Source organism: Drosophila virilis, chromosome 4 (assembly GCF_030788295.1).
Source record: "Drosophila virilis strain 15010-1051.87 chromosome 4, Dvir_AGI_RSII-ME, whole genome shotgun sequence".
NCBI classification, from domain to species: Eukaryota; Metazoa; Arthropoda; class Insecta; order Diptera; family Drosophilidae; genus Drosophila; species Drosophila virilis.
Genome location: NC_091546.1, coordinates 16,629,835 through 16,655,251, shown reverse-complemented (window position 1 = coordinate 16,655,251; position 25,417 = coordinate 16,629,835). Strand labels below are relative to the sequence as shown.

At 43.7% G+C, this 25,417-nt stretch overlaps 6 protein-coding genes across 8 annotated transcripts; 2 read left to right on the top strand and 4 right to left on the bottom strand.

Annotated features, from left to right (window-relative positions):
* Positions 1 to 9: 9 nt before the first annotated feature.
* VhaSFD (V-type proton ATPase subunit VhaSFD) lies at positions 10 to 6,105 on the bottom strand. 2 transcript variants are annotated; one of them, XM_002051614.4, is made up of 7 exons: positions 5,905 to 6,100; positions 5,297 to 5,775; positions 2,977 to 3,195; positions 1,615 to 1,749; positions 988 to 1,550; positions 813 to 926; positions 10 to 638 (listed from the first exon to the last, which is right to left on the bottom strand). In XM_002051614.4, the coding sequence occupies exons 1-7, from the start codon at positions 5,939 to 5,941 to the stop codon at positions 560 to 562; spliced, it is 1,626 nt and encodes a 541-aa protein (XP_002051650.1). In that variant the 5' UTR covers positions 5,942 to 6,100; the 3' UTR covers positions 10 to 559. The 2 variants fall into 2 exon arrangements, with proteins under 2 accessions (XP_002051650.1, XP_015027994.1); XM_015172508.3 differs by lacking the exon at positions 2,977 to 3,195 and having other exon boundaries at positions 5,905 to 6,105.
* A 117-nt stretch (positions 6,106 to 6,222) lies between these two features.
* Tsen2 (tRNA splicing endonuclease subunit 2) lies at positions 6,223 to 8,084 on the top strand. The gene is made up of 2 exons (XM_002051615.4): positions 6,223 to 6,905; positions 6,971 to 8,084. The coding sequence occupies exons 1-2, from the start codon at positions 6,458 to 6,460 to the stop codon at positions 7,255 to 7,257; spliced, it is 735 nt and encodes a 244-aa protein (XP_002051651.1). The 5' UTR covers positions 6,223 to 6,457; the 3' UTR covers positions 7,258 to 8,084.
* Positions 7,212 to 7,759, bottom strand: LOC6628449 (COX assembly mitochondrial protein homolog). The gene is made up of 2 exons (XM_002051616.4): positions 7,629 to 7,759; positions 7,212 to 7,572 (listed from the first exon to the last, which is right to left on the bottom strand). Exons 1-2 carry the CDS (start codon positions 7,684 to 7,686, stop codon positions 7,268 to 7,270), a joined length of 363 nt encoding a protein of 120 aa, XP_002051652.1. The 5' UTR covers positions 7,687 to 7,759; the 3' UTR covers positions 7,212 to 7,267.
* On the top strand, positions 7,937 to 9,529 carry Rack1 (Receptor of activated protein kinase C 1). The gene is made up of 3 exons (XM_002051617.4): positions 7,937 to 8,084; positions 8,208 to 8,419; positions 8,790 to 9,529. The coding sequence occupies exons 1-3, from the start codon at positions 7,976 to 7,978 to the stop codon at positions 9,423 to 9,425; spliced, it is 957 nt and encodes a 318-aa protein (XP_002051653.1). The 5' UTR covers positions 7,937 to 7,975; the 3' UTR covers positions 9,426 to 9,529.
* A 298-nt stretch (positions 9,530 to 9,827) lies between these two features.
* Positions 9,828 to 13,360, bottom strand: LOC6628451 (protein phosphatase 1L). 2 transcript variants are annotated; one of them, XM_015172507.3, is made up of 6 exons: positions 13,312 to 13,360; positions 11,721 to 11,892; positions 11,087 to 11,660; positions 10,759 to 11,022; positions 10,592 to 10,644; positions 9,828 to 10,517 (listed from the first exon to the last, which is right to left on the bottom strand). In XM_015172507.3, exons 1-6 carry the CDS (start codon positions 13,343 to 13,345, stop codon positions 10,223 to 10,225), a joined length of 1,392 nt encoding a protein of 463 aa, XP_015027993.1. In that variant the 5' UTR covers positions 13,346 to 13,360; the 3' UTR covers positions 9,828 to 10,222. The 2 variants fall into 2 exon arrangements, with proteins under 2 accessions (XP_015027993.1, XP_002051654.1); XM_002051618.4 differs by lacking the exon at positions 13,312 to 13,360 and having other exon boundaries at positions 11,721 to 12,676.
* Positions 13,361 to 13,803: 443 nt separating this feature from the next.
* On the bottom strand, positions 13,804 to 24,885 carry LanB1 (laminin subunit beta-1). Its single transcript, XM_015172506.3, has 4 exons — positions 24,575 to 24,885; positions 20,464 to 20,541; positions 14,782 to 20,404; positions 13,804 to 14,094 (listed from the first exon to the last, which is right to left on the bottom strand). Exon 3 carries the CDS (start codon positions 20,174 to 20,176, stop codon positions 14,786 to 14,788), a length of 5,391 nt encoding a protein of 1,796 aa, XP_015027992.1. The 5' UTR covers positions 20,177 to 20,404; positions 20,464 to 20,541; positions 24,575 to 24,885; the 3' UTR covers positions 13,804 to 14,094; positions 14,782 to 14,785.
* Between the last annotated feature and the right edge of the window lie 532 nt (positions 24,886 to 25,417).

Here is a 25,417-nt window from a genome sequence, read left to right as displayed (position 1 = left end):
TTGCATTTATAATTTTTTCGTTTTTTTTTTTTTATAATTTGCTTTAAAGAAAAGAAATACTTGATAGGTTGTACATGTGCGCCGATGCGATAATATATAATACAATTTTACTATGAACTTGCAAGAAATCGTGAGACAAACTCTGTACAGCAGCGCAAAGTAGAAATATTAAAACAATAATAACAACAAAACAAGAAGACAATAATATATAATTTTCTGTGTATTTTTTGCACTGTTTTCTAATTAACTTTCACTCTTCTTCATCTCTCTACTGGTGCGGAATGCCAACAAAGAGCAACAATTAATTAGTTTTCGACAACAAACGCTGGCACCATCTGGAATCCGTAATGGATTCGTTATGGTACTTAGATTAGGAAAAAGAAATATGCGCTTAAATGATAGCAAGAATAAAACGATATTGTTAATGGGCGTGGGAGATGGAGGTGGCGACTATATGTAACGCCACGCCCCCAGCTCTTATTGTTAGTTAAGTTGTTAAAGCATCTGGCGATCCCTTGGCTAACGGTTGTACATGGTTTAGCTGAGCGATATTGATGCCTTAGGCCTTGCCGGCAATGGGAGCTGCGCCTGGTTTTTGGTTCTCGTTGTCCTTCTCCAGCTGTTTGCCAAGGTATTCCCTAGTAGAGAGACGATAAGAAACACACGCAATTTTGAGATTTGATGTCGAAACTTGGTGATGGGAATGCTTGAAATTATGCAATAACACCCGTATTGGTATAAATGCGGGTGCGCGTATCGAGGGGCACCTGAGTGCGATAGGTGAGATTAAAGCATTCGTATATCATACTAACCAATTGTGTACCATCAGTTTTTGCACGGCCAGCAGGGCCTCATAACGCACATTCGGATCCTCATGGCCCAAATGCTGCATCACAATCTGTTTGCCGCCCAGCTGTTCCAGCACACTATAAAGAGATTTCGATGTAATATGGGCAGCAAGGCGCTGTGCTCGATAGTTTGACTCACTGCTTGCCGCGTGGATAGTGACGCACATACTCTCCAATATCGAAACAGGCAACGGACAGAATAATGGCATCCTTTGAGGTCTCCAGCAGATGCACCAGAATGCGCAACAGTTCGTAGTTCTTTTCGTTGAGACGTTGGGCGTTCTCGCGCCAGAATTTGGCCGATTTGTGGACTGGCGACCATTCGAGGCGGCCGCTGCGCACCTCGGTCGCATACTCGTCAAAGGAGCTCAGGTCCTGCACGGAGTTCTGCAACTTTTCAGTGAGATACTCCACATCGGCTGTGATGTCCTCATCGTCAATGCGACGCTGTTCCAAAATCGACAGCTGCTTCAAGACCTTGCATTGCACCATGGCAATACAATGATCCTTGGCCACAGAGGAGTCCTCGGGCTTCTCAATTAGATTACGAAAGACCGCCAAAATGATGCGTGTGACCTTCTCCTTGGCGCAATCGCTCAATATATCAGCCAATATGGGTATGACACTGAACTTGTTCATCTTGGCCGCCAGCAAGGGATTAAAAGTGAGCACCCACAGGCAGAAGATCAACTGGTATTGCACCTATGAATAAGAAATCGAATTTAAATTGTACCAAACAATTTACATATTTCAATTTCAAACTCACCTGAAAGTTGACACGCGTCGACAGGATGCGTATCAAAGTGCTAATGCCATCGACGCTGACAAACGCGAACCGATAGTCATCCACGCGTAGCATCATCTGGAGGCAGCGCGCCACCGACTGGATGTACTCGTTGTTCTGTGGAGGCACAACACAGGCATTATCAATATGGGTCTAGCTTGCTCCGATACCAGAGCTTTTCTATGTATGTATTTGATTTTTGCTTTTTTAGTAGCGAGTTAGTTATGACATTTTTTTTTTTGTTTTTGTTTTTGATTTTGCAGATTTTTTGCTAATTGACCAACCGTAGTTGTTTCGACTATGCGCTACAACAACAGCAACACAACAGTTACTACAGCTACATAATAAAGAGTGGAAGAGACAGACAGGGTGTGCTCTAAATAAACCAAAAAAAAAATATATATATAATAAAATAAAACAATAGATAAGTAAATAAGACAGAAATCGCAGTCCTGCATGGTAATCCACATACGATGGGCATGACAATAGTTTGTTTTTGTTTGTGTTTGCGTTCACACCTTCACCGGGTTTTTTTCTTGTTTGTTTTTTTTTTTTTTTTAATTAAATTTACCTTTACCTTAACCGTTACCGTTTAACATAGATCATTTAACGTATTATACATTTGTTGCTCTGCTGCTCGTCTTCAATTTAGATCGATGATATTTAGTGGAGTTAGTAAACAGTTATCTTTTGATAAGGTATATATACAGACACACACGCGCACACACAACGTTTATGCAGTTCAGAGAATACGATATTCAATTACGATATTACGATACGATTCCTATTTTCAGAAGTTATTATCTTTGCATATGCCAACCTAAGTTAAGATCGTACGCTTTATAAGCCAATATCATCTTGATCCCAAATGTGGTACTTTTGAAGAATGTTTGTTTAAATAAATAATTTCAAATTCAAAAGCAAGTACAATGCATTCCAATGTGTTTCAAATATTCAAGAAATTATAGCTCAAGCGTATCTATATGCAATCGGAATTATCTGCACAATGATAAAGATTTTGAAGAGCATTCAAGCAAAAATGAAATACGATATTTTCACATTGGGTTTTACGATTATAGATATATACGATATTGGATATAATTAATGCGAAATCGTAGCACATGTTTTTACGACCAACTGCATATCGTATTCATAATATTCTAAAGCATAAACGAGTGTGTGTAGGTGTGTGTGTGTGTGTGTGTGTGGTGTAGGTTTGGTTGTGTTTTGGTAGTTTCTTAATATTTGGCTTGTGTATTTTTGTCTGTGTGAGTGTGTGCGTGTGTGTGTGTGTGTTTGGTTGGGTGAGTGATTGGATAGTTTTTGGGCTGCATTTTGGAATACCGGTATAACACATTTGCCATCCTGCTGCTGATCGGAGGAGGAGGAGGATCGCACCTCGCGGTAACTCTCATTGGCCAGATCGTGACGCTGCTGCATCTGGGCCACATTGGGACTGTACTTGTGGCCATGATGATCTTTGCCATGCTGTCCATGCGTATGCACAATGATCGTTTGCGCCCGCTTGGCCATCAGGGCCATCTCTTGCAGATAGGCAGTGCTCTAAGAGTGTGGGTCAGAGGGCGTGCGTGCGTGGGGCGGGCGGTCGGTCGGTCGATCGATCGGGACGGGTGGATCAGCGCGCAACATCCGCCGAGTTCGTGTTTGTTGTTGGTTGGTTATTCGGTTATTGGTGTTGAGTCAACAATTTGATTCGTTGCGTTTGTTTGTTTTTTTTTTTGTTGTTGAGGTTTTTTTTTTTGTTGAATAGTAAATTGGCATTAAATTAAAATACATAAAATAGTAGGCTTGTTTCACAAAACGAAATTAGTGCAACAGGTAAATTTGATGTTTGTTGACTTTTGACGCAGGTAAGAACAGAAATCGTAACGACTAAACGAAATATGATTATTTTATTTGATTTTGGTGCAGTTGGTGCAGTTGGTGGAGGATCAGTTGCACACAGTAGACGTGAATGCGTTCGATGCGGTGCGATGATACTAATAATATACTTATTATATTAATATATATTTTGTTTTTAACTTTTCGCAACAACATTATTAATTGGATTGTTCAACCGTTGGTGACGATGAAATCTTATGATAGAATCGTGTACACAACACACGAATAGAATGAAAAGATATTTTAATCACGGCCGGGTCAGGCAAGGTCGCGTTAAGTTACACAAATAATAAAAATAAAAAAAATGTGGAAATTTATATATATATATATAAATAGTTTTATATACGTTTAGCTAAGTTTTTTGTTTGCCTGGCGCTGACGTTAACGCTTATTTTAAGGCTCATTTTTAGAGTTTTCACGCCTGGACATAACATTGGACGTTTTTTTTTTGGGGTAGGTACAATTTGTAAAGCAAGCAAAGTTAACGAAAAGCGTGCAGTTTATTTTCTGTTAAGTGCAATTATCAATTGTCAAGTGAGAGTAATAAAGGGTCAACGGGAAGCACTGTTGGTTGTGCTTTGAATTTATACAACCATTTGCTATTACTTAGCATAGCTCCAGCTTGAAGCAAAAACAAACTTTGTCCAAAATGCAACCGTTGCAGAGCAAAAGCCTCAATTAAAAGGAAAGTTCTTTAATTTCCAAGCTAAAATTGGTGACACATTGTAGAACTATGTCTCATATACTACGATCAATAAGAATTCCTTATAAGAACATCATTTCCATTTGAAATGAAAGATGTAAATTGCATCAATAGAAGCAATTGGTCGATAAACGACCCCAGCTAGAATTGAACACACTCGAGTTCCAATATTTATATGACTAACTTGGAGAATACTTATTATATAGCTGCCATAGAACTAACCAGACTAAATGAGAATAGAATACAATTTCTAATCAGGCAATCGAGCAAAGTTTATATATATATATGACATATGAATCGGTTGTCCATATCTTATCTATTTTTTATGTTCCATCCCGATAGATATATTATAATTATGGTGCTGCCAATTTCTATATTCAATTTCTTATTTCTAATTGTAAACATGAAGACATGCAAGGGAGTCATGCTTAGAATACTTTACTGTCGTATCTTTAATACTAAGTAATTCGTTGGGGATTTGTCGTTATTTCAAAGTTGAATATGTTTTATAATATACCGTTGATTACGATGCTGACATTAGATGTTGGGAGTGACTGCATTGTTCTTTGTCTAATCAATTTATAGCCAAAACATATTCTTCAATATACAGTGAAAGCTCTCTAAACGGAACAGCCCCTTAAGGCAAACACTTGAGAAGGTAATCAAATCTAACCAAAATCAATTATAGTCAAATTTGACATTAAACCAAATTGAAATTATAAATAAAAAACCTTTAGCCAAGTTTAATTGAATATTCATGTTCATCTTTATATGTTCCTTAGCTATGCAAGCGCTGCAGCTGTCCATTTGAAACTGTTTTCACTGTATATAGGAATAAACTGTTGTCCCAACTACAAACGATTGCTAGTATCGCTCAGAATAAATATTGATTCAGGCCTAGAATATATAAATAATGTCATGCTGCATGCTATTATATATTCGTAGAGATGTCTATAGATGTCCTATAGTGTAGCTGACTGGGTTTCTATTTACAACATACACATGCAATTGGAAGTGGGAATGGGCATGGTTATATCGCTAGTGCTGGGGCTTACTTACATTGGTGGCCAACTGGTCCTTGAGGAACTGCAAGTAGAAGTTGAGGTCGGACTTGGGCATGGTCTCGTGGCCCCAGCAGGCAAACTTGGCCAATATGCGCGACGCCATGTTGACAATGAAGCCATCCTGGCGGTTAAGCAAGTTCAAGAACGGACCCCAGACGCACTGCTTCAACTTGCCGGAAGTCTCGTGGAACAGATCGACACGAGAGCGATCCTCCTGCAGCAGATCGTCCAGCAACACGAGTATATACTGAATTGTCGAGTCCTTGGACAGGTGCGAGACCAGATTCAACAGCGTCTTAACCACCTGCGTAGAGTTCTGTGCCAAATAGGAGGCGCGCGATTTGTCCAGCGCGCTAATTGCCTGAAAATCCTCCTGGCTGATCATCTGCGACTGCATATACGATGCCCAGTTGATCGTCTTGGTCCGTATATCGGCTGCCTGCTGCTGCAGCACCGAAGTGGCAGCAATCATGTCTGTGAATGCAAAGGCACTTGCAGTTAACCATTAAATGCGACTTGGTGCCCGCGGGGCAGCTGCACTGGCACCACTTCGATTTTTCACAGAGGTCAGCTGCTCGCGCTGGCTGGCATGTTGGTTCTTACCGATGTTTTCCTCGGGCAAATACAGTGCGGTAGTCATTTTGATCGCTGTTTATAGTGTGTCGAGAGTGATACGCAATATGTGGATTGTTGCGCGCGTTTGCACACAATTTCAATAAAAATATCTGGGAAAAAATATATTTAAATTACGAGTGTCTTTTCACACTAATGCGACAGCACCGAAATTCAGCTGACTGGTCTTGTGACTTATTCGCCGTGTTCGCCGCGCTCAAGCGTTGCCACACGGCGCGAATTGTTATGTGTTGGCAATTTGATGTGAATGGCAAACTTCATGCTGTGGTGACACGTCAATGCTGTCATCATTTTTGCGGCGAATAAGAGAAAAATGAAATTCATTTTAACACTGCGTAATATTGTTCGATTTCCACAAGAGCGTATTAATAACAATCAGCTGTAATCCAAACATCCTCTCATTTGTACACATTTTATTTAAGCTCAAACGTGGTTCTCCGCCTATCCAGTAACAAACAAATCAAATCAGGTGTCATCCGGCTATAAACATTGCAGCTTTTGGCCAAATGCAAAACCCAAACTTATGGAATTCACGCCGCATTTAAAGCGCAAGCGAAGTAGCTGCAAAGAAGTGCTCAAACTTGCACCCTTTCCGCTAAGAGATGATGGACAACGCTATAAAGGCGCCTTCAATGGCCTCTGCGTAGAGGTAGTAGATGCCCAGCACGCGCCGATTAGGACGCTACACGACAACGGCTGCTATGGCAAGGGAAGTGCTTCGCGCGGCGGACCAGTTTCTGGAGAGGCCGATGAGACGCTCCTGCTCGGCCTGGAGGAGGCATGCTTGCTGGGCTACTATTTGGGCGTATTGGAGATTCGGGATATGCTGGGCAACGAGCTAAGCTGGCAAGCGTACGTGCAAGCGGCGCTGGATTATGACAGACAATTTATCTACAAACTGGCTTCGTATTTGTATCTTAAATCGAAAAATTGGATTATCAAGAGTGGCATCAAGTTTGGTGGCGACTTTCGTAAGTTATTTGCTAGAAACAGCTGCAAATTAAACAGCGTTCCATTTGGCATCATCTCTCCACAGTCATCTACAAGCAGGGCCCGCGGCAATATCACGCCAGTTTCTTGGTGCTGGTTCAGGTGTCGGGCGACGCAATGCACACCCATTACGTGGCGAAGAATTTAAAGGGTGTTCAGCGTGTTGCCGAAACCTCGGACAAGGATGTGCTCATACTCAGGCTGAACCAGCTGAACGACGACTTTGATCCTGCGCTGTGCACGCCGGCAAGCCTGCAATCCCTGACCATTGAGGAGACTGTGATACGGCGCTTTAACTACACATCTTTTGTGCAAAGTAAACAAAAACAATAACAAGCCTAAACTACATTTTCTCCACACGGTGCTTCTTGGGTATGCCCGTGCTGCGGTAATCTGCTCGCTCCTGCAGATAGATGGCTTTGCACTCTTCTTTGAAGGCTTCGTTTTGATACCAACGCGTCAGGCAATCCCTTAGCGCCGAGTTCTGTTTCCGACAGGTGGCCACCATGAATATGCTGCTCGCCTTACAGCATTCCTCAAAGTCTGCCACCTCTTTGGTGCAGAATTCGTCGCGCGCGCGATCCCTCATTATTTTTGGTATTAGCACTTCGCGCTCTACCTTGCGCAACGTTGTGTCATTCGGATCACCTGTAAGCGGCGCCAAAATGAATAGCTGTATGGTATTGTGTTATTGCACACCTTACCCAGACCATGGGGATTGCGGGGATTAGTCCCAGCTTGTTCCTGTTGTGCTATGCTCATTTTGTGTGTGGGTATATTTATATTCTGGGCTCCGGTGGGCTACATTGACCTAAGATGTCAAATAGTGTGGCCGTACTATAATACTAAAAAAATACTACATTCGAAACTAAGTTGTTGATCTATCGATTAATTCCATTTAATGACAGCTCTGTAAATAATATCGCAGAGACGTTCGATTGTTTATGTTGCACAACACTGGACGCTTCCGCCTCTTTTTCTGCCAGCCTGCAGCGCCTTTGGACGTGTGTCAAAAGCGCTCCCGTTGCAATTTTATAAGTTATATTAAAACATGTCTGAGACATTGCAATTGCGTGGTACGCTGATCGGCCACAATGGCTGGGTCACCCAGATTGCCACCAACCCCAAGGATCCCGATACCATCATTTCGGCATCGCGTGGCAAGTATTCTTAACAATTGTGAGGTTAGGTGGCGTCCTTAAAATCGGCCTATAACTTCGACATCTCTGCAATATCTGTAAATATTAAATGTTTTATTAATGAATATATTTATGGTTTTACAGATAAGACTTTGATTGTCTGGAAGTTGACCCGTGATGAGGATACCAACTACGGCTATCCCCAGAAGCGTCTGTACGGACACTCCCACTTCATCAGCGATGTTGTGCTCTCGTCCGACGGCAACTACGCTCTGTCCGGATCTTGGGATCAGACTCTGCGCCTGTGGGATTTGGCTGCCGGCAAGACTACTCGTCGCTTCGAGGGACACACCAAGGTGGGATAAGTTTCCAAGTGATATGTTTTAGCACAGGGCTCAGAATTGCCGCAGCATTTACTCTGCTGCTCTCTCAACTCCCAACCCAAATGGTATTGGTGTATCCATGACCCGTAGCGTAAGGTTAGGCTCAGTTAGCACACCACCAATACCACTATACATATACATATATGTATAGAAAAAAATATATTGCGCCTATGCGAGGCAGAATTACTGGTTGACATCTGTACATTTCTCTACGCCTGAGTCGACACACTTTTGCGTGAAGCCTTTCCGTAAGTAGGCAAAAAGATCTACCCGCTGCTCATATTGACTACATCCACTAAACTAGGGATTCATCAGCTAATATGCTCTTGTTATTTGCTTATAGGATGTTCTCTCGGTTGCCTTCTCGGCTGATAACCGTCAGATCGTGTCGGGCTCTCGGGACAAGACCATCAAGCTGTGGAACACTTTGGCTGAGTGCAAGTTCACCATCCAGGAGGATGGCCACACTGATTGGGTGTCGTGCGTGCGTTTCTCGCCCAACCACTCGAATCCCATCATTGTGTCTTGCGGCTGGGATCGCACCGTCAAGGTCTGGAATTTGGCCAACTGCAAGTTGAAGAACAATCATCATGGCCACAACGGCTATCTGAACACTGTGACCGTCTCGCCCGATGGCTCGCTCTGCACCTCTGGTGGCAAGGACTCCAAGGCTCTCTTGTGGGATCTGAATGACGGCAAGAACCTGTACACCCTGGAGCACAACGACATCATCAATGCTCTGTGCTTCTCGCCCAACCGCTACTGGTTGTGCGTCGCCTATGGCCCATCCATCAAGATCTGGGATCTGGCATGCAAGAAGACCGTCGAGGAGCTCCGCCCTGAGGTCGTCTCGCAAACATCAAAGGCCGAGCAGCCCCAGTGCCTCTCCCTGGCCTGGTCCACCGATGGACAGACCCTGTTCGCCGGTTACTCCGACAACACCATCCGCGTCTGGCAAGTGTCTGTATCAGCTCACTAAACGGACTTTATATTTGACATAGCCTGTATTAATTGATTGCAAATTGATTTGTTTTTTATGCCAAAACAATAAATATAAAGCGACACTTGTAAAAATTAATTAAATGTTTTGTTATTAAAATTGGGATATGGGCGAAGATTTCCGATTGTCGTATTATCATGCACAATTGTTAATAACAATTAATATGCGCTCGATTTAGTGCTTTGGGAATATGTATATAAAATCCCAGACGGATTCGATTTGTTCATTAAATTGGAACGCTTTGTTCCCAGAGGGGATCATTTGAAAAAATGGGTTTTAAGCCCCAGAGAACAGAGCGCACAGTCTAATTAATTTATATATTCAGAAATATTTTCAAAAATAATCACATCTCAACAAATTCTTTAAAATTGAACAATTGGGTAAACTTTTTGGGCATTTTATTTGTAAACTTTTTTATAAGTTCGAAAAAATTGTTTTGGTTTACAAATGCAAGTGCATAACAAAAATAATTTAAATAAATATTTATGAGCTTGATGAGTGGTGTACAGGAAATTGAGGTTAACAAGGTGCGTTGACGTGAGATGTGGCTAAACAATTTGTACAAATTAACAATTTTAAATAGTTTGTAAAAATCCTAATGCGAAAACAATATAAAACGACCCAGTTTGAGTCAGCATTAAACAAAAATAGTTCGTGCTGGCGACGGTACAAAAGCATCGCGAATGCTTATTAATAAATATTTTGGGCACTTTATTAGGTTGCTATTTAAATAGGGCAGGGAGGCCTAAGAGCATTTTTGTATATGAGCAGTCCCGTCACTTGGTTTTGATCGAATTCGAGCGGTCGAGGACGTTCTTCACAGACGGTGATTTGGCCAAAGGAGCGTCGCCCGTTTTGCCAGCCGATGAGCTGCAAATTTTGTAGACGTCGTTCCTAAAGACAATTACCAATACGGTGATGTTGTCCACAGAGCCGCGCTTATACGATTCCATTGCTAGTGACTTGGCCCCAAAGTCTGGCTCCTTGAGATGATCCTGCACAAAACTGCAGGCCTCCTCGTTGCTGAATGTGTCCCAAAGGCCGTCCGATGCGAGTATTAGAAAACGCGGCCTGCCAATACAGATGACGCAATAAAAACAAGTTCATTAACTTAACAAATTCAAATCCAGGGCAGCTGTACTCACTTGTGATCATTTAGCTCGAAGGTCAAAATGTCCGGTGTAGCTATGACTAGATTCTGTGTATGGGTAGTAAAACGTGTAGGCCGATTAGCATTAGTATTCTATGTATATATTAAAGATGTGACGTGAGAATTTCCCGTCACGCCATCAGTATATGGCGAACGGCTTACCTTATCTTTAAGGGGATAATCACCCAGCGCCCGTGACGTGGCCAAGACCCCAGCCACGCGCCAAACGCCGCGAAAGGCAATAAAGCCGCCAGCATCGTGTATGCGTTTGCGTTCCCGCACCTGCTGCGGCTTATGATCAAAGGACAATGGTATGGCAATGCCGCGTGCATCAAACATAACGCCACGGGAATCACCCACATTGGCCACAATCAGTTTGCTGTCCTTCACAATCGCAATCAATGCTGTGGTGCCGGCTATGTTCGTCTGCAAATAGCAAGTAAGGATAATTTTGGCAACATATGTTCGGTGCAACATATGTTATACTCACTGCGAGCTTGGCCTGCTCGACCAGCTTATGATCGGCTGACATTATCTCGTCTGTGATGAGCTTGCCAAAATTGATGCGTCCATTTTCGATATAGCATTTGGCGTCGTAGCTAGGCGGCGGCGCATTGCCGGAGTTCTGCGCGTTATTGTTGTTATTGAGAAATGCATCTTTGGCCGCGCTGTTGCCGCTGGCGCGCATCGCGCTGTTTAGCTGCGCTGTGTAGATGTCGGCCACAGTTGCCTCTGTTGTCTTTTGTTTAATTGCGCTGCAATCCGCTGTCAAGCTGTTCGCCTTGCGCAAACTGTCCCGGCGTGCGACGGCGGGCTCAGCGTTCTCCTTGTTGGACACATCTTTGCGGCTCTGCTTCCGCGCCAGATACGGGCTGTTATCGTAGCCAGTGTACTCGTTTAGGGTCTCGCTCTTTAAGAGCTTGTTAATCTCTATTATCTTGTTGTAGATGTTCTTGACCAAGACATCTCTGGCAAAGTTGGCGGCAAATTCGCCGCCATGTCCATCGAAAACGGCAAAGAACGAAATGTCCGTGTTGTTGTTGATGTTCTCCTCAATGATAAATCTGCACATTAGATGAGTTCAATTTAATATAAAGCACAGCTTGATTAGGTCACACACTCACCTGTCCTCCATGTGCGGTCGGCGACCTAGCACAGCGAAAGCGGCACTTTGTTGTCGCACCTCCTCCCAGCTCTGGTGATCGCCGGCGCCGCCCGTCATGTCAATGGCACGTGGCGCCTTCTGTCGCCCCAGCGTAGCCTGGATGCGTCCCAATATGCTGCGACTCCAGACATCTACCGCTTGCAAATAGATCAACAAGACAAATAAAATGATGCCACAGAAGATGACCTCGGGCCGGAGCACGTAGAGACGACATAGTTTCCATAGATATGCCAAGGGCGAATTGATGGACGAGAAGCCCACTGCGAACTTGGATAGAATTTTCATATGCGATACGTATGTCTGATAGAAGATCTTGTCTTCCAATTCGTCATCCATTGATGGGGTGTTATTTGAATTGATCAAAATACGGCTATTTCTGCGTTTTCTGCTATATATGTATATTGTGTATGCAGTAACAAATGGGTGTGCGCGCTTCTATATGGATTATGCGTATTTTATAAGAAAATCGGAGCACTGCCGCACAGAATCCGGGCAGTCTGAGACACTTGATTCAAAATCGCAATTTCGATTTATTTATTTATTTGCGCACTGTTTGCGTCCGCACTTTTCCTTTCCTTCACTTGTTTTTCCCTTATTGACGACTTTTGCTTTGTGTCGTTCTCATTTTTGACGTATTAATGCACAGCAACAGATTCGGCCGACTTTTTCTAGCATTATATTATTTCAGAATGTTCTTATTAATAGCCTCTGTTGCTTGCATAAAACAAAAACAAGAACAACATCCGTCTGTGTTCGTCTGTGTGTGTGTGTGTGTGTGCGTGCCTCTGCGTAAATATACACGCACCTACATACGTATTGCCACAGTAGAGCTTCAATGGGAGTACTATTCAGTCAGACCCCAAGAGTGTTGTTCAAAAATATATATGTTACTAAAATTTCAAACAAGCTTGTTCCGTTTGCTTTAATTTTATTTGTGTTTTTCTTCTCTGCTTCATTTTAATGAATGATAGACCCCTGTGTACTTGTTAGTTTCTTGTCATGTATATAAATACTAAACTTTATTGATGATTCTGTAGGGAATAGCTACTGTACGCACGTCGCATATGTGCTTCAAATGTGTGTTGTATTAAATACCAGAGTTGCCATCAACGATATCGATAGTATCGATTGCAAAAATTCTTATCGTCAACACCATCAATACTTCATGTCAATGAAAACTGCATTCCCTCAGCTTCATATTTCAAATTTTTTTCACATGCATATAAAAGTAATAATCTCGTAGACGAATTATGAAGTTCTTCCTCTAGTTATACAAAAAAAAAGTGTAATACATTTTTGGACCGTGTGATTTATGTTGGTAACAGTATCGATAGTCTGTAAATCGTAATGTAATGTGACCGTGTGGAATATAATCAATCGTTTACAGCACTGCTAGACTTATACCCTGTTTTTAAATTAAAGTATATGATTTGTGTTTTTCATAAAGTTTATTTACAGCTTTATTTTGTACTTCTTTTTTTTACAGGGTTTCAGTGGGTCTCCGTGTCAGGGTATTTATTGTAAAGTTTTTAAATGCAATTGTTTTATACCTGCAGGGCTTCTCCCCGAATACATTCTATCCATATTAAGAGTTTAATGCGTCTTTCGACATTTTTTAAAAGTTCACTATGAGAGTTCAATTAATTATTAATTAATTATTTTCACCACGAAAAAATACCAAAACCTTATAGTTTCCGTGCAACTTATGAAATGAACAATCAAAACAAGAACTGCATTCGATGCGGAGAAGAATTGCAACAAAACGGAAAGACAAACCGCCAACTGGCATCAGTTTGGTATCTAGTATTGTTTATTATGCTTTGCCATGGCTCGCAATAAACAAATATATATATATGTGTATATATAGATAGATAGACAGATTGCTTAATGCACAAAATAATATAATTATAATAAAAACAATTTTTGAAGGTATTTTTGCTCTTATGATTCCTTCCCACCAACTGTAAAAATCAAATTTGATGGTATTTTTACTCTTTTGACAATTTCCCCTGACGTGAACAGGGAAATAAAACTGTTCTCTCTATTTTTTAAGTAGTATGTATTTTAATTATATTTATTGTAGTTTTCATTTAGTTTCGTAGCATTACAAAATATTGTATTGTTTTTTAAAAAAAACTTAGTTCAATAAAAATGGCATAAATTTGAAATGAATATTGCATTTAACATTTGATTGCTTATAGTACAAAACGTAACGGTTACACTTAACGGCGTTAAATAGAAATAACTGTGCCTTCGCTTCTCGTTGCTGCTGCTGCTTTTCGCATTTGTTTATCAAATATGGCAATGGTTGGAGCTGGCCGCTGGGCTTGCAACTGCAATAAAAGTTGAAGAAGTTGGAAATTATATATATACATATATATATATTTATATTTTTTTGTGGTACCTATTCAAGTTATGTCTAAGCCCGACGACAAGCTGGGCTTCTGTTTTTGTTTTCATACTCTCTTCCTAAGGCTCAAACGGCAATATTGGTTTTGTGTCTGTGTTTGTCAAGATAATTCCTGTTATATGTATGCTTCTCTAGACCAGCATTGATTATTAACAGAGCACAAAATGTCCCACGCCCACGAAAATTGCAAAACTCTAATATACTTCAGTTGTAAAGTCCCAGTTAGGCTACAGTTCTTCATGAATCGAAGAACCCTTGCAAATCACAAGAATCTATCTCTTACAGTTTTATAATCACAGTTTGAGAGTGATTGTCTTAGAAGGTAACCACTTTAAGTCATTTTTCCCAACAGAAAGTTTCTTCCCTGTTTACAGTTTACAGGGTATTGTATAATTGTTATTTCCCACTATTTTGAATTCCCAGTTTTAAAACGAAACTCTTAAATTTTAGCCAAACCCATTTAATTCCATAAATGGGAAAAATCTTGCTCCACAGCTCGAAGCTGTTCTTACACTGCAAGCAGAGTATTGCATAGTCGGGGTTTTATCGTTTTTTTTTTTTAGTTAGCGTGCCAATACACACCCACACACACACACACGCGTACACCCACCTCTCTAAACTGTGCACTGTCGATAGCGATCGGCATTTTCCTGAATGTTGCGCAGATAAATGTCGAGCTCATCGTTGAGCGGCTGTATGGATCTCTCCAGCTTGGCCAGCTTTTCGTTCTTCTCCACATAGGTCTCCTGGAGCAGATTGAGTTCGTTGAGCTTGGCGTTGGTGTCCACCGTCAGCTTGGAGGCGCGCTGCAACAGGAGCTTGGCGCGCTCTCGCGCATTCTCTGAGCGGCTGGCGCGATCCGTGAGCGTTTGGTTGGTGGCGCCCGTGGAGGATTGCAGATTGCTGGCATCGCCACGTGCACGCAGCGCCTCCAGTTTGACGCGATTCGCCTCCTTAGTGATCTCCTTGGCGGCGAGTTCGTTCTTTAGGATGTTCTTCTCCAATCGCTGCACCTTGCGGGCCAACTCCTCCACCTGCTGTGCGGTAACATTGGCCGGCGATTCGGCCTCCTTGGTCTCCAGATCGATTTGCTCCAGATCCCTGTCGGCCAGCTCAATGTTGCTGTTCGCCTGCTTAATGGCATCCTGTGCCTTGCCCTGTGACTCGCTCGCCGATGCCAGATTCTGGACCACCAAATTGGCCTCCTCGAGTATCGTATTGGCCGTCGCCTTGGTGCTATTTGCCGTGCTCTGCAAGCTGTTCACGCGCTCCAAATCGGGTCGTGTCTTGTATATAATCGATTCGACGTTATTGAGCGAGGAGACGGCATCGTTGATCTTCACGCCCAGTGTCTCGATCTGTTTGGGATCGAGTGTAAGGTCCAGACTCAGCGTGTCCTGTGCCAGCTGCTTGGTCTCGCCGGGCAGCGCGGTCTTATTCTGCCTGAAATCCATGACTGCACTGATCAGCAGCTCGGCCAGCTTGATGGCCGCATCCGTCTGGTTCAAATAACGTTCCGACTGCTCAAAGCCAACCTTGGCCTTCTGGTACGCCTCCGAGGCATTGAATTTGGCCTGGGTGAGAGCGCGTATGGTCTGATCCGCTTCGTCCTTTTTGCTGGTAATCGCAAGCTCCGTATCCTTGGCCACCTTGAGGGCCTCCTCCGAGTGTGCGCGTGCACCATGCTCACAGGATAGGAAGCCGCCGCATTTGCCACAGCCAGCGCCGCCACAGAGATTGTCACAGGGATCGCCCGGCTTGCCGCACACCTGATTGTTCAGCTCGGGAATCTGTGAGGTCAAGCCGCTCAGCTCTGCGCGATATTCGGCTATGGTCATGTCGTTGTTGGCAATGGCATCTGTCTCGTCTTTAATCTTGTTGGAGAGCGTTTCGACGCGCTTGCAATTGCGATCCGTATTGGAGGCCAGTTCCTTGGCCTCATCCTTGAGCGCGGACAAGCTGCTCACACGCTCGAAGGCGTGTCGGGTTAGGTTGAGTGCGCCCTCGATATTGGACTCCTGCAGCTGTATGCCGTTCTCCTTGAGCTCACGCGACAGCTGCTGCACGAGACGCGAATGATTCTGCAGGCCCTCCAGTTCCACGGCGGACAAACTGAGTGAGTTATAAATTTCATCCAGATTGAGTTCCGTTTCACTCAATCGCTGATGCGAGGCGCCTAGCTGCTGCTTCAGTTCATTGGCAGCGGCATCCAACTGATCCATATCCTGAAGACTGACCGAGGTGTTCTGCAGCAGATCCCTGATGTGCTGCAGCTTCTTGTCCAGCTCACTGAACTCGGCAGTGTAGGCGCCCGTTGCGCCCACCTGCTTGATCTCCTTGGCGCGCAATATCGTTGCCTGCGTGGACTCATCCAAGGCATTCAGTATAAGATCCCAGTTGTTGAAGCATTCACCGCATGGTGCACAATGCGGAAACTGGCCGAGATAGCCGCGTGCGCATTCATTGCACTTGTAGCCACCGATGCCCTCGTGGCAGACACACTGGCCAGTCTCCCGATCGCACTGGAAGTCGGCGGCGCCGAACTGATCGCATTCACAGGGCTGGCACTTCTCGTTGGGATTGCCCCAGTAGTGCTCCTGGCACTGATTGCAGGCACGTCCACCGAAGCCTGGCTTGCACTCGCACTGGCCAGTAAACGTGTGACACTGTTCCTGCACGGCGCCGATGGCATCACAATTGCAGGCCTCACAGCCCTCGCCGGAGCCGATCTTCCAATGGTTCAGCGCACACTGGTTGCACAGCAGGCCCTGGACATTGGGCAGACAGGGACACTGACCGGTAAAGCGATCGCAGTGGGCCAGCGTCTTGTTGGTGCCCAGGAAATCGCACTCGCACTGCCGGCAGTTCTGCTGCAGTGCATCGCCGTGGTAGCCATCGCGGCAGAGCTCGCAGTGATCGCCCGTGGTATCGTACAAGCACTTGAGGCAGGCGCCCGTCTGGCGGTCACAGTTGCCCGTATCGTAGATGTCAATATTGTTGCTGCACTCGCACTTCGAGCAGCTGCCACCCGACTCGGGTGAGCCGAAGTAATTGTCCGCGCAGATCTCACAGCGTGCGCCCGAATAACCCTCCTGACAGTGGCAGAGCATATTGTTGTTGCGCGTGTCCAAGGAACAGCCTTCGGCATGCGACATGCCGCTCGCTATGGTGTCCGGACAGCGACAGGCGCGACAGCCGATTTCGCTGCCCAGCAACGGATCGCCATAGTAGCCATCCAGGCAGGAGTCGCAGCCAAAGCCGGTCGTGGAGTCCTGGCAGTTCAGGCACTGTCCGGTCAGCGGGTCACACAGCGCGGCGTGTCCATTGCACTCGCAGCTGCGGCACATGGGGAAATTCCAATAGCCCGGCTGACACTGATTGCACTCCCGGCCATAGGTGTTCGGATGGCAGGCGCACTGACCCGTCAGCAGATCGCAGTTGTTGTCCTTGCTGCCAATGCTGTTGCAGTCGCAGGCCTTGCAGCCCTCCGGCCCGAAACCGTAGGTGCCCGGCGCACACTGATCGCACTGGCGGCCCACAACATTCGGCTTGCATTGACAGAAGCCGCCGTTGGCATCGCACACCTTGCTCAGCGAACCGGTGGGATTGCAGTTGCACATGCTGGCGCCATCGTAGATGTACTTGCTCACATCCTGCTCCAGTTCGCGGCAAATGGCGGCCGTGTGCTCCTTGTAGCGCATATCGTACAAAGATTGATTGCAGTTCATGTTGATGTATTCGCGCAGACGCAGATCGGCCACGGGCGAGCCCTGGAATATGGGCGTCACCTCAATGCGTGGTATCAGGGTAAGCGAGTCGACCAGTATGGTAGCCGTTGGATTGTCCTCGTTGCGGCGTCTGTGCTCGAACAAAATACGGAACTTGTACACCTTGCCCGCCTCCAGGCAGACATCGTGCAGGGCCACCACTTGGCGATCGCGTTCGGGCAACGAGAATGGCACACGTGCCTCGGTTATGGGCGATTGCACGGCCTGAGCGCACTCGCCCTGCGGATCGATCTCGTCGGGACGCACCAGCGTTATGTAGGCATCCTCCCAGTCGTTGCGCGATGTGGACTGATAGCGTATGAGCACATCGTAGGGCATGCTGCGCGGTATATTGTCGACAGTGATGACCAGCTCGGAGTTCTCCGGCACGCGCGTATAACCAATGCCCGTATGTTCGGGTGCATGTGGATCCTGGTTGGTGGGTGGCGCCTGTGGCACAGTGCTGCAGTTGCCATTGCTGCCATATGAGATGCACATTTCGGCCACCTCGGCCTCGTGCACCACATGCAGATCGGGTATATAATAGTTTTGCTTTGGCTGGGAACAGGTGCGTCCGGTCATGTGGGAGCGGCAGCGACACCGACCCGTCAACACATCGCAATAGTTGTCATAGGAGCCGCCCACATCGCAATTGCAGAGCGTACACCCGTCCTCGGATTCGGAGAGACCAAACGTCTCCGGCTGGCATTGATTGCAATCCTTGCCGGTAACCAGTCGCTTGCATTGGCACTCGCCGGTGCGCATATTACAGCCGGAATTGTTGACAGTGCCGAGCGTATTGCAGGTGCAGGCCTCACAGCCAGCAGGATTGTTGGGATCCAGATTCCAGTAGCCATCCTTGCATCTGTCGCAACGGCGACCCTTGACATTCGGCTTGCAGTGACAAGCGCCCGCCTCGATACCGTTCTCTGGATCATTAACCGAATCACAAATGCCCTCGTCCAAAGAGCCGTCGGGATCACAATCGCAGGGCTTGCACACATTCGGGCTGCTCAGCTGCTCGGCGGGATCGCGATAGAAGAAGGCCATGCACTCCTCACAATGCTGACCTTGCGTATTGTGCAGACAATTGTCACAAAATCCGCCCGAGACATGACCCGAGGCCACAAACACAGCCTCGTCAAAGTGACAGCTGACGGCGTGTCCATTGCATTCGCATTTCTTGCACGCGTTCGTCTGCTTGCCAAAGGCCGGCTTCCAGGGCAGATCGTTGTAGAAGTCCTCGCAGGTCTCACAGTTCAGGCCCTTCGTATTGTGCGTGCACTCGCAACGACCATGCACCATCTCGTAATCCTGCGTGGCAACATCGTCCAGGGGCAAGCACTGCGAGGCATGGCCATAGCAGGAGCAGGAACCGCGCACAACCATATTCGAGATGCCATAATAATACTTCTCCTCGTTCTCCAGACGATTATCCAATAGATTGTCGCCCAGCTTATGCAGCTTGATCATCTTGATGCGCAAATTGGTCATCTTCAGCTGGTTCTGCACATGCTCCGCATACGGATCCGTCACATTGATGTTCGGCGGCAGCACACGGAAGATGACCTCGCCGTTGCGCGATGGCTCCACATACGAGTAGCGCGACGTGCACATCACATCGGTGATATTATGCAGCGCAGTGGGCACACCCGGAAAGGATTCGGCGCAGTCGTAGGCAAAATAGCGATACACATGCCATGTTTCGCCGAAATCAAAGCTGCGCTCAATATACATGGCCGCCGGCCGGAACGTGGTGAATGTGATGATCAAATGCGTGAAATGAAATTCCGCCTCCAGGTCCAGTTGCAGGGTGACATTCTCTTTGCCGTTCTCCGACTGCCACCAGGTGGGTATATTGGTGCCCGGCTTGGTCTTGTAGATGATCTGTCCGATGCGATGATTCTTGTACGGATCGTTGCGCGTCTCGTCGCGCGAATCGCACAGAAAACATTTCTTATCCTCCAGATGCGACAAGATGCAGAATCTCTCCGGTGAGCGCAGGCCGCACGTGGAGCTGGCCGTCAGGCGATTCTCCCGTCCAATCAACAAATTACCCGTTGCCGGATAACATGATGAACGTTCACACGGATGCGTCTTAATGTATTGCCGTGGTGGATTGCGCGGACGATCGCGACGTCCGTGCTGCGCCTGTGGCGTACGCTGCGCCTCCGCCAGCTGGGCGCAGAGCACGGCGAGCACAAAGAAAAGCGCGATAAGGCCGCGGCGAGGCGACATCTCGCTCTCACTCTCTGCCGCTCTCTATCTCCCTCTCTCTCTCTATCTCTCTCTTGCACTCTCTCTATCTCTCACTTTTGAGGTCTCTGGCTCACTCGCTCGCTCGCTGTCTGTCGCTTGGGCCGTTGAGGTCGTGTTCCACTAGAGCGCTTCCGGCTCCGTTTTATAATCAGCTCTCGTTCGATTTCCTTTACAAAATGCGGACTTTTCGCTGGCCACGTGAATGGACTGAAAGCGTTAGTTAGACTTTAGATGAGGATCTTCCTTGGATTCATATTCCCACTTACGCTGCCTTTAGTTCCTTTCACTTTATGCCCGCTGGGCTGTCATGTTGCGCCTGATCTAGCTGCGGCTTATCTGGGGCACTGCAATGGAATAACATAAAATGGAATTAGAAATATTTTTTTTTTTTTGTTATTTCGGACGCATCTCCAGCATTTTGGCGCCGTCTTATCAACAGTTCCAATAGACCCATTAGTAATTTATTGCTTCGACTCCCACATGGAAACGTCCGTACCCAACGACTTTTACGCAAGAACTGAGCGCCAGCCAAAGCCTTCTTCGAGCTAAATGTGAATGAATCTGAGCATACATAAGTTCGACTTTATAGGGCGATAAACAAGTAAATGTACAAGTATATACAAAGTGGAATCCGTTGTTGCCTGGTGCGTTGTTTATCAGCTTTAAGACTTGTACTAAATGCTCAGCAAAGATGATTATTTTTAGACACAGCTCTGCCTCTAGTGTCACATAAAAACAATATGAAAAAGAGTTGTGTGCCTCTTAAAGGGATCTACACTATATACTATGTCTATATCATGCCCATGAGCTCATCCGTCTAGGATTTCGTTTCAACAATATATCTAGCTATTTCTTTAAGCAAAAAGTCATTTGGGATTTGTTTTGATTGATTTTTAATTTCCTAACGACCTCATTATTCACCTTGGCATTCTGAGAATGTTATCAAAACAAAGTTATTTAAAAAAATAATTACAAAAATAATTACAGCTGAAGTAGCATAATCTTCAACTTAAATTATGTGTGAAGTCTTATTAAATTAAGAAATCTTTAAAAAGTTAGTTGACTTTTGAATATTTTTTGTTTCAATTTGAATCTATTTCTTTTGTTCTATTCGATTTTTATTTTATTCTATCTACTCATTCTTATTATAATTTTCTTTATTATATTTACCAAAATTCCCAGGGTATTTAACTTGATTTAATTTGCTTGATTACACGGATTCGGTCTCTGAATATTAAATCTGGGTCTATGTTCTTATCAGCCCAGTTCCATTGGACATGCAGCTAAGTAAAATGAAAATTGTGCTAGAGAACCAGCCGCAGCAGCCGGAGATAAGCAGCTTCTGGCGGCACAAGTCAAAAAATTGGTGCCCAAGATGTGGTCATTGATTGGAATTGGGATGAAATCGCCTCGACGCAATGCTCTCCGCCGCACTGGGAAGGAGGAGGCTTCACAACTATTTTGTAATTTCGAGCCCGACATGGCCCGATAAGAGTTCATTCACAGACTATGCGACTTTGTATGTGCCACATGCGTGCGTACATGTTTATTTATGTATACATAACTCTATGTGATGGGTGTGTGTGTGTGAGTGTGCGTGTGTGTGTGTGTGTGTGTGCGTGTGTGCATGTGTGTTCTGCTGTAGAGCATTGACGGTTTTTATTCACTCATAAAGAGTTACATCCTTATGTATTAAAATGTGTTACACATTGATATAAACTTGTTATTAAATACTAGAGGAAATCGACCGGCGTTGTCCGGTTCGAATCAATAGTACAAGTACTCATTTGAGTCAATTTGAAAGCCGGCCAATTGGCTTCCAACTTATTAAACAAACATATGTATATAATACTTGAAATTTTCTGCTGAATTTGAACCAGCGATCTTTCTTTTGCTGTCTTAAGCGTTTAAGCCATGCAAGATCAGGTCGTTCGGTCAGGACAAAACGAATGATCATTGTCTGAATAATAGATTAATTAGGATTTGATCTGGGATCCAACATACGACAGAGCTTTGATACGGCAGCATTATCTGATGATAAGATATGAGGTTTAGATTTTCCTTTAGTTCATTTTAAATTTTTGAATTCTAAAATCGTGATAATAGTACATTAGCAGCATCTGTTAATAAAAATATACATAGATTCCAGACATGCCTTTGAAATATTTCGAATCTGATTCCAGTTCTAAATCAGGAGTAATACTACATTAATATAAGCGTAGAGCTGAGTTTGCCTGAAGGCTGAGTTTTGTTTATACCTATTATCATTATTATAATATTATCATTAACTAATATATAAAAGAAAAGAATTATGTAAGCGGTTATCAGACTTTAGTATAGATATCTAAAGGGTATTTGGTCAAGCAAGATAACTTCTCCTTTTGCTTGTTGTTGTAATTGATGTAGATTCTTTTATTTTATGTTTTTTTTTTTTTTCTGCTGTTAATTTCAGTTTCGTTTGGGGCACAGCAAAAAGCACAAAAAGGCGAACGTCAGACTGGCAAATAAACAAATAATCAAGGAACTAAACAAAAAGTTAATTTACCAAACACACAGACAGGCACAGTGGAGCACAGAGATACACTCTGTGGCTGGTGTTTGTGTTTGTTTATGAATTGGAATTGGGTAAATAAAAGAGAATATAGCCAAAGAAATGCTGGAATTTCAAATACCCTGTGTTGGAATATAAGAAAGTAGAATTAAAAAGTTATGTATGAAAACAAAGCGACAGATTTTATATTAAACATAAGCAATTAACAAGCAGAGTAATTTAGCTACTTTTGATCATTTTGTAAGCGGGTTTTATAAGGAGAAATATTCAAGAAACAATTATATCCATTAAACTAGAAACTTTGAAAATTTGGGGTTCAACCTTTTCGATTTATGGTTTCTCAAATTTAAAGCGAGAAACAAAAGTTACCATCAAAAATGAAAAGAAAAATAAAAGTTGCTGATACAAGAAAAAAAAACGAATTTTGTATTTTGTTCATAGGAAAGTTTTTCCTAGAATTGAATACAACATAATACGCCCGTTGCACGAATAATTCAAAGAGTCTCAAAACGAAGCGATTCTCGATTCCGACTTCATTCTAATGCTTGTCTGTGCTATGTACACAGATATCTAATAATATATATATATATATATATATGTATATAGGTATTTGACGACGGGTTCGTAAAAATTGCTCATGTGCATGTTTTCTTAGCTTTGCCATGTTTATATTTTCAATTCCATCAGAGCGTGCTGCCTATTGACCACACATCCTCAGCTGGAACTGTTTTCACTTATGGAGAACATGTGTGTGCTGCCCCCCCTCCATCTCCACAAATTAAATGAGATCAGCATGCGGCATCAAAACTATTATTAGGCCTGAACTAAGTCCTGCCCACATAGTGGCGCACAGAGATACTCTATACTGTATCTTGCGGATGCAGATCTGTCAGATCCAAGCCTTGGCTTATATTTTAATTGGTCGCCTCGTTGAAAAAACAATTTACTTAGCTTTTTAATGCACTATTCCTTGCCTAGTGCACTCACACCTAATTAACACACACACACACACACACACGTGTGCATATACATATTCATGAGCGAGGGTTGTTTAATTGTTAGTATAAAGTATTTTCCTTTTTTATTTATTTTCCTATTTTCTAATCTATAAATTGTATGAATAAAATTAAACTTCGTTTATTTATCTTCAAATTATTTGCTACAAAAGATTTTAAAAAATTGTTAGACCTAAAATCTAAAACAGAAATCGTCAAGCAACATGCATAAATTTTGTAAAACAACAAAAATTGCATTGAAAAAAAAAAAACAAGTCCAGCGAAATAGGAAAAATTATTTAAAACAAAACGAACATTTTGCAATACATGAAATTAAAAGAACGTCAAAACCAAACGCAAACATCTTGAACTACCCTCGCAGCTACATATGCATGCGCGGAGCATATGTATGCATGCATATGCAAGGCAAGACATTCTCAAATGGATTTGGGTAGGAGGCATCATGTTACAAGTCGCATTTAATCCGAAAGAATTCATGTGCTTTACAATGTAAGCTTTTGCTGTGACAAAATGAAATACATATACATATACATACTCTTTTTGTTTTAGTAAAAATCACAGCTAGCGATAAGTCTTGCAGTAAAAGCAACAACAACAACAACAAGAGCGAGAGCAACAGCGGATGCAGAGAAGTAGAAGGCAAAGCAGAAGAAGTAACAACAAACGGAGCAAAACAGATAAACGCAGGCAACGACAACAACAACAACAGCTGCGTAGCATAAACTGCGTACAACTTCTTTTTATTATAAGTTAAAAGTATAAGTTGAGGTTAAAGCTAAAATGTAGAGAACAATTTGGTTATTTTCTTACCGCGGCGTGCAACAACTCCCACTCCTGCTCCTTGCAGTTTTAATTTAACATTTTCTGTTATACACAAAAAACAACAAACATGCAACACTGTTCTGTTGTGGTTGTTGTTGTTTCTGTTGCTGTTGCAGGCACAGCAAACACTTTTCGACTTCTTTTTTTAAACTTAAAGGGAGCACAAACACACATACATATACAAACACAAACACAGATGAGATGTATTTTCCCAAGACAATCAGAGGACGGCAACTGAAAAACCGGGACTGCCGTAAAACCCGTCCGATCGCCAAAGATCCACACTCGTTACTGAGCGAACGGTTTGTTGTGCGGCACAAGAAATGTATTTGAGATACTTTAGGCGAGAGCTCAAGAGCGATCGCAAGTATAAGAGAGTAGAAAGATGAAGTCATAAAGTAGCCCATACACTCTACAATCGGTTGTACCTGCTGGATTGCGCTCGCATTTGAGGATATTTAAAATCAAATGTTACCACAATTTACTCTTTAACATTTTTGTGGTTATTTTGAGTGAATAAATAACTGCCTATCATCAAATATATAGAGTATTCAGTTTCTTTTGCTATTTTACACTGTGCTCAAAAAGTCCTGTCAAACAAGGCAGGCAGCAAGAGATCGGAAGGTTGTGTGAAATGGCCCCTACACGTTACAATCATTTGGAATAACACAAGAAAACATCAAGTACATGATTTTTGTACACAAAATGCGAACGAGTTTGGAAAGAGAATATGTTTTCACAATTTTAGTGCTTTTTGGCTTCTCTTCGAAAAAATCCACAAATAACCATTAATAATACTAATAATAATAATAATAAATCGTATCTATTTTA